Source organism: Pseudochaenichthys georgianus, chromosome 5, assembly GCF_902827115.2.
Source record: "Pseudochaenichthys georgianus chromosome 5, fPseGeo1.2, whole genome shotgun sequence".
Lineage (NCBI taxonomy): Eukaryota > Metazoa > Chordata > Actinopteri > Perciformes > Channichthyidae > Pseudochaenichthys > Pseudochaenichthys georgianus.
The window spans coordinates 18,570,190-18,584,422 of NC_047507.1; the positions used below are offsets into that span (position 1 = coordinate 18,570,190).

General features: G+C 37.4%; 1 protein-coding gene and 1 long non-coding RNA gene across 4 annotated transcripts in view; one reads left to right on the forward strand and one right to left on the reverse strand.

The window, feature by feature from the left end:
- The window catches only part of LOC117446298 (sodium- and chloride-dependent GABA transporter 2-like), a 54,161-nt gene extending 41,010 nt beyond the window's left edge, over positions 1–13,151 (forward strand). For all 3 annotated transcript variants that reach the window (XM_034082432.2, XM_034082431.2, XM_071203125.1), the window contains 12 exons: positions 230–370; positions 997–1,084; positions 1,163–1,295; positions 1,947–2,081; positions 4,146–4,249; positions 5,256–5,380; positions 5,547–5,659; positions 6,411–6,548; positions 6,647–6,749; positions 6,835–6,935; positions 10,194–10,364; positions 10,446–13,151. In XM_034082432.2, coding sequence (XP_033938323.1) covers positions 230–370; positions 997–1,084; positions 1,163–1,295; positions 1,947–2,081; positions 4,146–4,249; positions 5,256–5,380; positions 5,547–5,659; positions 6,411–6,548; positions 6,647–6,749; positions 6,835–6,935; positions 10,194–10,364; positions 10,446–10,553 — 1,460 coding nt within the window. In that variant the 3' untranslated portion in view covers positions 10,554–13,151. The remainder of the gene's footprint in view (positions 1–229; positions 371–996; positions 1,085–1,162; positions 1,296–1,946; positions 2,082–4,145; positions 4,250–5,255; positions 5,381–5,546; positions 5,660–6,410; positions 6,549–6,646; positions 6,750–6,834; positions 6,936–10,193; positions 10,365–10,445) is intronic.
- Positions 8,247–10,186, reverse strand: LOC139433818 (uncharacterized). The gene is made up of 2 exons (XR_011643221.1): positions 8,476–10,186; positions 8,247–8,384 (listed from the first exon to the last, which is right to left on the reverse strand). It is a non-coding gene; the product is annotated as an uncharacterized lncRNA (long non-coding RNA).
- Positions 13,152–14,233: the final 1,082 nt, after the last annotated feature.

Sequence of the window (14,233 nt, forward strand, 5' to 3'; positions counted from 1 at the left end):
ATAATTTCATATTATGTTATAAATTGGATTTCTTTGTATTGAAATTAAAATTATCTTTACGCTTTATAATTTGTTTGTGTATCATTTTTGAAACTAGTCTGGTCTTAACGTTAACTACCTTCAAGAATTGAGCGTGTGACTTAAAGACCTTTGCTGTTTGTCTTTCTGTTTGATTGTTTGTTTGTTTGTTTATCTATTTGTTGTTGTGCTTTTTGTTTGTGTATGGCAGGTATGGGCATTGGCCATCAGGTGGTTGTTTTATACTCCAGCATCTATTACATCATCATATTGGCCTGGGCTTTCTTCTATCTCTTCTCCTCTTTCAACTCTGAGCTTCCCTGGGCCAGTTGCAGAAACAGCTGGAACACAGGTATGTGATCTGACTGAAAAGAATGCATTGAATTAAACAAATAACTGGATTATGATGGACCTTTAGTAAAATAATTGCTGATTATTCCACTGTTTATTGTGTTTAGTGTCTTGCTTTTGTTTTCTAGAGAGATTAATCTGATGTGTGGGTCATTGCAGCAACATCTTATGGATCTGAAGTTTAAATGTCAGCTACTGGAAACATTTTAAATCTTGAGGTGCCAGTTTAACTCTGACTGGCTTTGTGATACAATTCATGTTATGTTACATATATGTAATCTTAAGTACTTGTAAGTAAGTATCTACCAGACAGGTCTCTCATGGAAAATGTTTATTTTTAAATGTTTCACTTACACAAGACATCCTTTACTTCCCTGAAAAGTCCATACTCATTAAGTGAGTTCTGGAGCTTTACATTTTCTTATTACACTGTAAATTACGCACAGGACCATGATTGGCTTCCAAACTAGAAACATAGAAAAATGTCTTCTTCAGGACCACAAATAGTGTTGAATGGTCATACCTGTCTATGTATTTACTTCATTGATAGACTAGGCTATATGGAAAAGTCTACCATTCCACGGTTTTGACCAAGGCAGCATTTGATGATGTTTGTATTTGCAACAGAGACCTGTGTGGAGTTTAATCGAAAGGATGATTATTTGAACTGGACTGTAGCTGCAAATTCTACATCACCAGTGAGAGAGTTTTGGGAGTGAGTAAGAAAACAAAATCCAAATATGGCAATAACATCTGGACGTTTCTGAATTACAACTGAACATTTTATTTGCAGGAAGAGAGTTTTGAATATCACAGGAAGTGCCCATGAGTTAGGCAGCATACGATGGGAGCTGGCTCTGTGTCTTCTGTTGTCCTGGATCATCTGTTACTTTTGTGTCTGGAAAGGAGTAAAGTCAACTGGGAAGGTATGTCAAAGAACTGAGCATTTTGTATGTTGTATGTAAAGTACCATCAACTATTTAACTGTTTAACGACAATGCATTAGATCAAATTATCCTCTTTACTGGAAGTGCAATCATACCACTTTTCCGGATACTTTGCCGCTTTCACTACCATTTCATTAAATATTGACAATATGATGTGCTCTTAAGAAGTTAATGATTGAACATAAATGTTTCCCGGAACAACAAGTAAATCAAAATGGAAAAGAGGTATACTAGAGTGAGGAGATGACTACAAAGAAATTTGCCAAAGATTATCATTCGCAATTGAAACTGCTCTGTCATCGATTCTCTGAATGATGAGTGGATGATCCCTTGATTGGTTGGGTGGATTACATTTATGTATAAGACATTTAATATTAAATAACTATTTTTCCACAATCAAAATGTCACATTTAATCACTCTATTATTCGGACTATTTGGGACTCAAAATATATGTACGTCAACAATAGCATGGATCCTAAAACAGGGCTCTATATCTACACAGGGGACCTACAGTATGTCACGGAGTCCGTCATGTTGCACATTAGCCCAGACCACACACCTGTTTTGTAAATGGCTTTCATATTTTGACATTGCCTAAAAGCCACAAACTAACTTTCACTTTTCCACAGGTAGTGTATTTTACTGCCACATTTCCATACCTGATGCTGGTGGTACTGCTTGTGCGTGGACTTACGTTGCCAGGGGCCATAAATGGGATCAAGTTCTACCTCTACCCAGATCCATCCCGCCTCAGCGATCCACAGGTATGAACACGCTTCACCACTTCTTTGTTTGGAGGATATGTGGCTCTTCTTAATCTACGGGTGATCCTATCCTTACAAACACACATTATCTGAACAAGCATTCATGAAAATTAAGATCTTCCGGAGATAAAATCAGAAAACTAAAGCAAAGTGTGAAGCTTCTTTTTTCCATCCATCCATCTTCTCCCGCTTATCCGTGGTCGGGTCGCGGGGGTAGCAGTTCCAGCAGAGAGCCTGTTACATTCCCTACTGGGCTAGGGAAACCAAAGGGAAGCAACAAAACCAGAATGGGATTGGTAATAATTATAAGTGGCTTTATTACAAAAGGATGAAACAAATGACAGGCAGGCAGCCTGAAACAAACACAAATGCCAAACGGATTGTCTAACAATCAACAAAAAGAGAACTCCAAAAGAGAGTTTTGCAGCTTATCCAGCGTAATAAGTATTACCCAAACGGGAAAACAAAACATCACGTTAAACGTGGTACAAGTAAAATGAAAAAGCTGCACAAAAACACAGCTGCTGCTAAACCGACAGGCGCTAACCGCTGAGCTAACCTGGGTCTTCTTTACCCACACAACACTAAACACAGAACACTACTGAACACCCTACTAAGCAGTATAACTAAGCACAGAGGATTTCACAGTATTAACGAGTACAATGAGTAAGCATAGCAAGAGGCTAGAGGCACCTGTCTAACAACACAGAGCCTCCAGAATGATCTTCGTCCCCGGCCTTTGTACTCCTCCCCCGGAAGATGTGCCGGAAGCAGGCAGGGATTGGATGACGTCAGTCCAATGACCTCTTCGGACGGTGCGAGGGTGGGGCATCGAGGAAACCTTACAGCTCATTTGCATACACACACACACACACACACACACGCACAACAGAATTAATAGCACCAGGAAAGCAGCGGCTGTAACAGAACCCCAAACTTTCTTTTCCCTGGCCACATCAACCAGCTCTGACTGGGGGATTCCAAGGCGCTCCTAGGCCAGCGTAGAGATATAATCCCTCCACCTGGTCCTAGGTCTACCCCTTGGTCTCTTCCCAGCTGGACGTGCCTGGAACACCTCCCTAGGGAGGCGCCCAGGTGGCATCCTTACTAGGTGCCCGAACCACCTCAACTGGCTCCTTTCGACGCGAAGGAGGAGCGGCTCAACTCCGAGTCCCTCCCTGATGACTGAACTTCTCACCTTATCCCTAAGGGAGACACCAGCCACCCTGCGGAGAAAACCCATCTCGGCCGCTTGTATCCGCGATCTCGTTCTTTCGGTCATGACCCATCCTTCATGACCATAGGTAAGGGTAGGAATGAAAATGGCCCGGTAGACAGAGAGCTTTGCCTTCTGGCTCAGCTCCCTTTTCGTCACAACGGTGCGGTAAAGCGACTGCAGTACCGCTCCCGCTGCTCCGATTCTCCGGCCCATCTCACGCTCCATTGTTCCCTCACTCGAAAACAAGACCCCGAGATTCTAGTTAGAGTGGGGTTACGACTCCTGACTGTTCCATGTGTTGTTTTTATCTGTTGTGATTTATTGTGATGTAATGTGTTTTTATGTGTTTAAATTACATGTACAGCACTTTGGCTCGACCAAAATCGTTTTTAAATGTGCTCTACAAATAAAATTTGATTTGATTTGATACTTGAACTCCTTCACTTGGGGTAAGGACTCATTCCCTACTTGGAGTGGACAGTCCATCGGTTTCCTGCTGAGAACCCGGAGAAGCTTCTTTTTTGTTTCATCATATTATTGCATTCAACTTAATGAGAAAAACATAGGTATATATGAATTTATTTGAATACACATGCAAAAGAGAAGGGTAATCTGAGTTTGGAGTTTGAACGGATTCGTTAATTATACACTTTATGAAATGGCATCACAAGTTCCAATGTAACTGTTTTTGCAGATGATTGCTTTTCTGATGTCACATAAGTCGTCAGCAGTGTAAAAGATTAGCAAAACAAAGTGTTCAGCATACAGTGGATTCTCAGAAACAGTAACTGCCTTTCATATGTAATTTATTGTAGATGTCAACGTGTCCTTTTTTTGTCTTTCAGGTGTGGATGGATGCTGGCACACAAATATTTTATTCCTATGCTATTTGCATTGGGTGTCTTACTGCGCTTGGCAGTTATAACAAGTATGACAACAATTGTTACAAGTAAGTTAAATAAAATGTATTTAGTGTGTTTTTCCAGTGTGGGTACTGTTGATTCCCACCGAAATAAAGAAAACGTCTAACACTAAGTTGCCCAGGCAGCAGCTTCAGTAGCGCCAGTGATTTCAATAGCAAAACGGTCTCTGGAGATATACAAGACGTTTTGAGACGTTTGCCAGAACATCTCTAATGCCCATTTTAGGCTGCATATTTTGGAGTAGTTTACACAAAGGAAACACAGAGTGTGAAGTGAAGTTTCTTAAAAAATGCTTCTCAGAATTACGGAGCCATGCCATACCTTTACCAAGCCCTCTTAGCCCAGTTTAGGATGTGATGAGTGACCGTGTTATATGTTAATACATAGTAGGGCTGCACGATATTGGAAAAAACTGACATTGCGATTTTTTTCCCCCTGCGATATATATTGCGATATGAAAACATACAGGAATTGAAGAAAAGACCGTTTTCTTTTCCGCAAACCATCCTTTCTTGAACTTTAATGCTATACAATTGGTATTTTTTTAACTATATTTAACCGGATGAATTTAAAGGATTTTAGTCACGGACTTCTGGATCTTAAGTTATCAGAGCAACAAGCTGAGCTAGCTTCGAACTGCCCTGGAGGAACACATGAAACTACTTTATTCAGTGTTTTTACCTTTAATCACGGGGTCCGTTTGCTTTGGAGATTTGATTGTGATTGGTGGTTTGCTGTGCATGCAGAGCCTGCATGTCACTCACTCAAGTACCCCTGACATGAGAGCCGCGCAAGTTTTAGTTGTGTAGCAAGCAGCAAAATAATTGTAACATGACGTGTTTGAGTTAATTTGCCTACTTAATATCACAAGTCCTAAAAACAAATTGTTAAATAAATAATACGGATTTTTTTTTAAAAGATCACAAAAATTGCGCATGCACATATCGCGATTATTGTCACGGCACGATATATCGTGCAGCCCTAATACAGAGTAATGGAGTTTTAAATATATTTGTGTCTTTTTGTTTTTAGGGACTGTGTGTACTTGTGCTTTCTAAACAGTGGGACCAGTTTTGTAGCTGGTTTTGCCATCTTCTCTGCACTTGGATTCATGGCATATGAGCAGAACACAGACATATCAACAGTGGCAAAGTCAGGTGAGAATGTAGACAACTGTTATTAATCAGACAATAAGAATAGCATTGTAGGTTTAGATCAGCAATAGCACAAAATGCTCCTCATTCCATAAATGTGAAATTTTAATTTGACTCCACAGCAGAAAAAAATCCATTATTTATTTTGACCATCAAATTCTTACGGCAGGTCCTGGCTTGGCGTTCCTTGCCTATCCTCGAGCGGTCGCCATGATGCCTTTTCCTCAGCTCTGGGCGATTTTATTTTTTGTAATGATCATCCTACTGGGACTGGACAGTGAAGTAAGCAGACCCTTCCATAGCACTGAGAGAACAAGAATCAGACATTTTGTTTCTCTCTTTAATACATGAATATGCAGTAGATATATATTATTTGGAGATGTTATATTTTTTAATAATCATCCAAAACAATTACAAAATATTGGTCTTTTGTTCACCTGGTTAAAATATATACATGTTTATTTTATTACACATAGATTGCATAATAGTCTTAATGAACTTGTAGATTTGGCTTTATGATCTCTTGCCCTTTGTTAAAGTTCTGCGGTTGTCTGACAGTTAAAAATAGATCCATTTATTTCCTCTAGTCATGTTTTCGCTGCTGTTTTTTTTGCATGTTTGAATATCTGTGGGTTCGCAGGATACCTAAAAAACAAGCTAACAGATGGTACAAGCCAGTATCAAATGGCCACTGAACTTGTTTCAATTAATTTCAATAGGGTGAGGGATAAGTCGTAATGTCTTGATCTGAATTTAGGTTGAGGGTTCGGATGCAGAAAAATTTATTAAAAATGTAAATTTATTTTGAGAACATTTATGAGAGGAAATGTTGGCTTGTGTATATCAATACTTACTCACTATGTGTGTTTCGCTGCAGAACCAGATCCAGAGGAATCCAGATTACAAAAGATATCACATTAATCATTATAATAATACTACCTGTTCAGAGGATTGTGCTGTATTGAAAGAGATGTGCCCTCAAAATGCTAACGGTATGTAGAGTTAGTGCGTAACTGTGGGTTCTGTGTTTCAGTTTGTTGGACTGGAAGCCATCGTTACAGCGATTTCTGACACAAACCCTTCCTTCTTCTACGTTGGCCATCGACGTAAACTTCTTCTCCTTGCCATCAGTGTTTTTAGCTTCTTCGTCGGCCTAGTGATGATCACAGAAGTAAGATCCTATTAAAATGTCAAGCCACTTCTTTAACAATAACCTTTGTTCTCATGTTGAAAGACCCTAACACAACAACTCTGATGTCTCACACACAGGGTGGGCTGTACATCTTCCAGGTGTTTGACTACTATGCCTGCAGTGGGATGACTCTCCTTCTCTTTGCCAGTATGCAGTCTTTCTGTATCGGATGGATATACGGTGAGTTAATAAACAAAAAGCGTCTGTGAGGTTTCTTCAGTGCAATGTTCAATTCCCTTATTGAAGCGTTTCAATCTATTTACAGGTGCAGACCTGTTTTACGAAAACATAGAGGACATGATCGGCTACAAGCCAACATCCCTGATAAAGTATTGTTTGAAGTATGTCACTCCAGTAATATGCATGGTGAGTCAGTTAAAGTTTACTCATTCAAATGATATGCAGCCTGGCTGCCGACATAGTTAAGCTATGCCAGTAAGACTTGAAGGAATCCTAACGAGAGTGAGAACATGACTGCCAAGACAAATTCCCATGATCCCACGCTACCACCAAACTCATTGATTGTTTGATAGTTCTCAATTAGATTGAAACCATGGCAGAAACATATTTATCATACTTGTAGCTCACTGCCTATCGCATTTATGCTGACAACCCTGTGAAATATCACAAGTGGCAAACATTTAAAAGTGAGATCAAATTGTACCTGCGATTTACCGTAGGGAAAAGAACATAATGAAGTTCGTAGAGATCCGCACTTTAACATTTAAACAGAATGTAACGTGTTCAGGGACATCCAGGACTTAGAGGGGAATTGCCATACTGTGGATCTGCTATCAATTAATAAACACAGTGTTTAATCTATTCCACCCTTTTCTCTTTTGTTTTTGGTTCAAGATAGACAACAAAAAAAACATCTCCATATCAATTTATATTCACCCCTTCCACATGTGGTGAAAGCCAAAGCTTGACATCCATTATTCATGTTATCGGGGGGGATTTAGCGGTCAATTGGGGTTTGATGCTCATCACTTGTTAAACGAAACTTCTATTGTTGGAAAACATTTTATTCATTTGAGGTTTTGGCTGATATAACAAGTGACTTATTTCAGGACTATAATTTCACTTTATATATATATAATATATAACATCCATTTTTTTTTTTTAAATAATAACTTCTCAGTTTGTTTATTTATGTAATATTGTTTACATTACTTTTTATTTAATTTTTCCTTCTTATTTCCTTTCATCGTTATGCATTGAATTATTATTTCCGCCCTGGAAGTTCCCAGCTAGACATTTTTGGTTCTAAAAACATTCTGAGAATGTTACAGTCATTGTTCTAGGAAGGTTTTCAGCGGGAAGTTTTTGTTTGGTTCCCAGAATGTTCTTCTGAAAGGTAGGATAACGTTCTCTAAAAACATTCTTAAAATGTTTGGTGATAACATTTTCAGCTGCAAGTTAGATTTTTTATGTTGCCAGAATGTTATTTTAGAGAAGGATAACATGGTTTATGTTAAAAAAAAGTATGCAAATGTTCTGTGGTAACAATTTACTAAAATATGTTTACATTATTAGAACATAAAGACATAATATTGTTCAACTCAAAATTCCTGGGTAAGTGCACTGACCACTGTGGTCATTAGGATGATTATGATAGTTTACTTAACTATTGGAATTTGACTATTAACACATGTACAAGGATGACTCGGAATCAGCTGGTGAAAGTAACATTTGTTTATTAGAAAAGGGGAGCTGGGAGTGGAGGTTGGTTATGGCAGCAGTGGGAAACAGTTGTTCCAGGGTGGGTGGAGAGACCTGGCTGGTCTTGATTGTGTGGCAGGCCTTGGATTCCTCCTGGGAGAGACCCAACAATGAGTGTGAGGCAAAAGCAGGCAAAGTTGTCAAAGAATATGCTGGTAAAAAGGTAGAGCGGCACGCAACTAACCGTTCACGGCAACAATCCGGCAGGGAATGAGTGCAGGCTGCAGGCTTTCATAGTGTGGCTGATGAGCAGGTTGCAGGTGTGGTTGATTGGAGATTGCTCCCAGCCGTGTAGAGCAGACCAGCAGGCAGGTGGGGGGGGGGGGCACTAACCCACTAACAGGGGTTTCAGGGACGGGCAGTGATAGTCGGTCCATTCTTCTAAATGTCTGTCTTTGGTTTTCTAAGTGTTATTCGATCCATATGACCATAGAGATATGTGCATAAACAACAAAAACACTTGGGGTATAATGTTCTAGCAATGTTATCACCAAACATTTTAAGAATGTTTTTAGAGAACGTTATCCTACCTTTCAGAAGTACATTCTAGGAACCAAAACAAAACTTCTCGATGAACCCATTCCTAGAACAATGAATGGTAACATTCTCAGAATGTTTTTAGAACCAACAATGTCTAGCTGGGAACTCAGACATGCCTACGCAAACATGCACTATCATGAATTACGTGCTTGTTTTTTTTAAAAACGAAAATGTGGTAATTTATTTTAAACATCCTTTTCAAACAAATGCAGCAAGTTTGTTTTTTAAAGCGCACTACAAATAAATCTGACATTGACCCTGTTAATATTTCGCAACACAGGAACATTTTATAAAAAAATAATAACCTCCTGAAAACATTATCCAAATGTTGCTTTCAAAATGTTCTTCTTTGGTTATCATGTAACATTGAGGGACCGTTTTATAAAGAACATCTTTAATGTGTTACCCAACAACGTCCAAAACACATCCTTAGAATATTGAAGGCAAAACGTTCCACCTTTGTTAACATATCACATTGAAGGAACGTTTTATAAATAAACTTTCTGTCATCTCAGGCCTCAATAACATCCTCAAAACATCCTCTGAATTTTGCAGTTAAAACGTTATGTCTTAGTTAACCTTAAACCTTACAGGAACATTATTTGAAAAAATAAACATCCTAAAAAGGTTCTTTGAACATCAGATTAAAATGTTTCTTTAAAACCTTATTAGAACCAATAGGTAACGTTAGCCAAAGTAGTGAGAACGTTCCCCGCTAGCTGGGTTGCCTTGTAATATTTGTATTGGTGTATGAGTGCATTTGTGTACTTATACACCTGAACATGGTGCTTATGTATATTTTGTGTGTTTAAAAAAGTCACTTGAAAATAAGTGTCCACAATGTTTACATGCATATATTATTATTTATTTGCCAAGTACATGTGTACATATATATATTTTTATACATAGTATTTTCCTTTTCAAAAAAGATAGTCAACTGCTATTATTGACATGTGCAGAAAATGACCCTTTATCTAGTTTTCATATATATATATATATGCATTTATTTATTTGTTCCCTAACTTCAATTAATTTGTTTCCTAGTTTGTCTTTATTTCTTTGTACTCCTTAATTTCTATACGTTTTTGATGCAATAATGCCAATTTTATATTAAGATGATTCACGGGAGGGCTACTTCCCATAAGCTATGCTTCAGCCCTCCCGCTTCTACTAATTTTGTTTATCTTTGTGTGTATGAATTATACTTTTTTATTTTTTGGATGAATTAGTAGAATAAATAAAATAATACAAATAAAAATCGTTTAGTCTATTATAGCTTGGGAGATTTGGGGAACATTGCAACATAATTGTGTTCATTGTCTAACCCCAGACTTTAACTGACTTCTCCATGACTATTTTCAGGGAACGTTTGTTTTCTCCTTGATCAAATACACTCCTCTGAAGTTCAACAACACTATTGAGTATCCTTGGTGGGGATATGCTCTCGGCTGGTGGTTTACTCTCTCCTCCACACTCATGGTTCCTCTAATTATGTTGTATAGGGTGTGCACTACTCCTGGTACACTGCGACAGGTAAGCTGTTCGTATAATAGTTAAATATTTAATAATGTTATTTTATTTGTATTTATTAAAACCTATATTCTTCTTTTTTAGAGGTTCTCTTTCTTATGTACTCCAACTGAAGACCTGACATTGAACAGATCAGGGAAGAAAGGACTTGAAATGGTCAAGTTGACCTCATCTGACGGCGTAGTGTCCTAGTGACAATGAGCAAACTGGAGCTGCTTCAGATTTTCCGAACATCATGAGTCATAGATAATCATGCCCTCAAGCCAGTGCTCTGACTCCTTTTAAAGCTGTGGTCCCCAAGTGTTTATGTTAAAACTCGTACCCCCCTGTCCTTGGTTGCTAAAGCATACTGGTTGCGACCAGTACAATCTTTGTTTGCATACGTTTATAAGGCATACAAATTATCCATTAACAAAAGAATTATGCTTTTCTGTCATTTAAATAACTGTAATAATCATTTGAGAGTTTGAATTCTGACAAAAATAGTGTAAAGATAAAATATCCACCTAACTTTAAAGGGAACATCTGCTTTTAGCCACATATCATGATCTTCAAGAAAAAATATTCAAAATACTTAATAGTCCATCAAAACATTTTGAAATATGTTCTAAATAGCCAATGTGAAATAGTAACAAACAAAACAAACAAAGCCTCAAACCTATTCAGAAAACTCCTGTCGCTGTGAGCTGAAACCACTGATTACTTTCCTAATCATTTAATCTGTTAGATTTGACTTGATACATTTTTCAGCGACAAATGCACATTAAAACTTCCCAGAATATGAGGTAACCATGAAAAACTTAATATCCTCACAATGCATCATGTATTAGTGTTTTGTTGATCAATTAATGTATCTTTTAGTTGTGTCAGCTCTTTCATCAAGCGAACCTTAAAACCTGCTTTTCATAAAGAAACAGCATGCTTGCATTCACACTCATATTTTAAACTGTTACTTTTGTAAAGAAAAAGTGTTGAGAAAATTAGTGTTTTGTTTTATCCAGGTTGTACAACTTCTAGAGTAAATTAACCATGATAAACACTTGCCAAATAAGCCATACCGTTTCAACACTTAAGTCACTTGTAGGTGAAATTGAATTTCAAATTGTGGATATAGCTACATGAAGCAGTAATATGAAAGAGGAACTGTTGTCCAGCACTTATTGTCCGATTCAAACTTTGGACATTGCCTGCACCTTAAGTTTAACTTAAAGGTGGGGTATAGGTAAGTTTGAGAAACCGGCTCGAGATACACTTTTTGTTATATTCCATCCATGGAATGCTTTTAAAGGTGGGGTAGGTAAGTTTGAGAAACCGGCTCGAGATACACTTTTTGTTATATTCCATGCTCTTAACATCCCGATAGCAAAGAATATCTTAAGTGCTTTGACAAAAAATCCATAAAAAAAACGTCATCTGTGGAAGCCGTAATACTGTAAAAAAGCACAACCAATCATTTTAGTCGGCCCGGCTAAAATAACTGGACGGCCTAACTGCCTGTCAGCCTTCCATCGGGGCACAAACTTATCTCGTGCCCTCATTGGTCATGTGCGCGTTCGTGTGTGTTGGAGGAGGGGCTCTGTAAGGAAGTGGCAGATTTTTTCCGGCTGTGTATTTTCAAATTCTAGTGCACTCGAGCTGGTTCCTCCAAAATTACCTACCCCACCTTTAAGTGTGTCTGACATTAGAAGAACTGTCACCATAATAATGTGCATTTAATGCACACACAGGAAGGAAACAATTCAGCACAAGTTAGTGTTTGGTGAAAACAAACAAACTCGAGTTGGGTGTGACAATGGAATACCAATTAATAAAGAACAACACTGAGAAAGCCTGTTGGCAGAGCCACAAAGAGTATATCTTTAACAGAGCTATTTCGATTATATTTTTACTGAAGTCTCAACTTTAAATAGTTTTTGTACAGAAGGTGCGGGTATTATTCATATCATTTTGTATATTGTTCTTTTGTATCATTGGCATTAAAATTGGTGGCAATAGCCATTTGTGTAACATGTAAATGCTATAAAATGACATTACTTACATTTAAGGATCGAAAACTATTTTGTTCGTGTTTTTTTACGTCTGTTTTCACAAGATTTATGAAAAGAAAATTGTGCTTGTTTTATTCATATTACTGATACATACTGTAATGTCTTTATTTTATATGCCAATCGTAATAAACAATGTGCCATACTTTAAATTATTTCAACGTTATCTGGTAATAATGTCTCATTAACTAATGGAGTTGCATAAGGAAGAGGCTCTTTTGTAGTTTAGACAAATTAACTATGACAAGTGAGCAAACTGATCAAATAACATTGTGGTAAAATTGTAAAGAATGAACTTTTAACCTGTGGGGAATTACTCATTTTGACCCCGAAGAAAGACACATCAAAGGAGCTATTATCAATGTTAGTATAAAAATAAAAGACAGACTATGTTACGAAACACGCTCGTAGTCATGAGCTTACGAAGAATAACTGGAATCTGCAGGCCCCCTCGGTTATTAACAAGTTTCAGCGCATATTTTAGCTATTTGGACCACAACTTTACATTGTTCTGTTTTAGTCTGAACGCACTGGTATCAGAAAATGCTCTACTATGGTGAGTATGATGGAGTATTCAGCAGGTAAAGACCATATTTCACCAAAAATAGAGTTAAAACAGAAAACATCAGGTGAACACGACCCCAAATGAACAATATTGTTGCTCTGTAACTGCTGAACGTGTAAATGAAAGAACTTTGCAAACAAGTTCACCATGTCAACTCTCAATAAAATATTGGCTTCTCAATTGAAGAATGACATGTTTCATTAATGCAACTCTTAGATTTATTAAATGCTTTTAAAGTGCAAAAAAATAAAAAAATATATACAAAGAAGACATGAACAAAGGTACCTTAATTTTTGTCTGAAAATATTTCATTGCATAAATGCCGGTTTAAAACATTGATCAAATCTTGCTTTACAGGGTGAAGATCTTTTGAATATATGTAAACATTTTGTAGAACAGTTTCTAATAAAACCAATCTCAATCGGCAGTGCGGCAGTTAACTAGCTGCATTTTGTTTATGTCAAACTTTTCCAAATATTCCTATAATTGACATTGGCAAGTTATCAAAAATGAATAATACAGCTCCAAGATCCCAGGGTATTTGTAGATGACAATGAGGGGATAAATATTCTGTATAATCTTAAATGCAATAATAATTGCTAGAAGAGGTACTTCATGCTCATTTCCACTGTACAAAATGTTTGAATGTTTAGAGCCAGCAGTACTTGAAAACATATAGCAACAAGCTGTTTAGAAACCTTTCTAATAAGCAACAACAATATACAGTATATCAACACACACACACACACAGTTACACACACATACACACTCTTGATTTTTTTTCCCACAAAATATTTAAGACAGCTAAGGTTTTCATTCTGAACCAAACAATGTTTATAAAACATCTCTAGATTATCGTCAAGACTTTATCCAGATATTTCATGAAAAGATAACAGTGTTGGTTTTTACAGTCACCAAAGTGCAACACTGTCCACTATCAACCATCAGTCATACACTTAAAAAAAACAAAAAACATGAAATAGATGCAGTGAAATAGAGAGACAACGTTTCCTGGATTGAGGCAAAAGCATTCACACAGCATTGCGAAGTTGATCAAATGACCAGATTTGAAATATTGACGGTTTTAAAGCTTAATTGCGGTTACTGTGTCTCTCTCCCGCTTACACTCACAGGGTCAAATAGTATTACATCTTCGCTGTCAAATAAAAAGGCGGGGATGGAGGTGATGTTAGGATCAACTGCCTCCCTTCGCAAAAAGATTATATTATAATTAAGCGGATTTATGACAGCCAGCTGTTAAA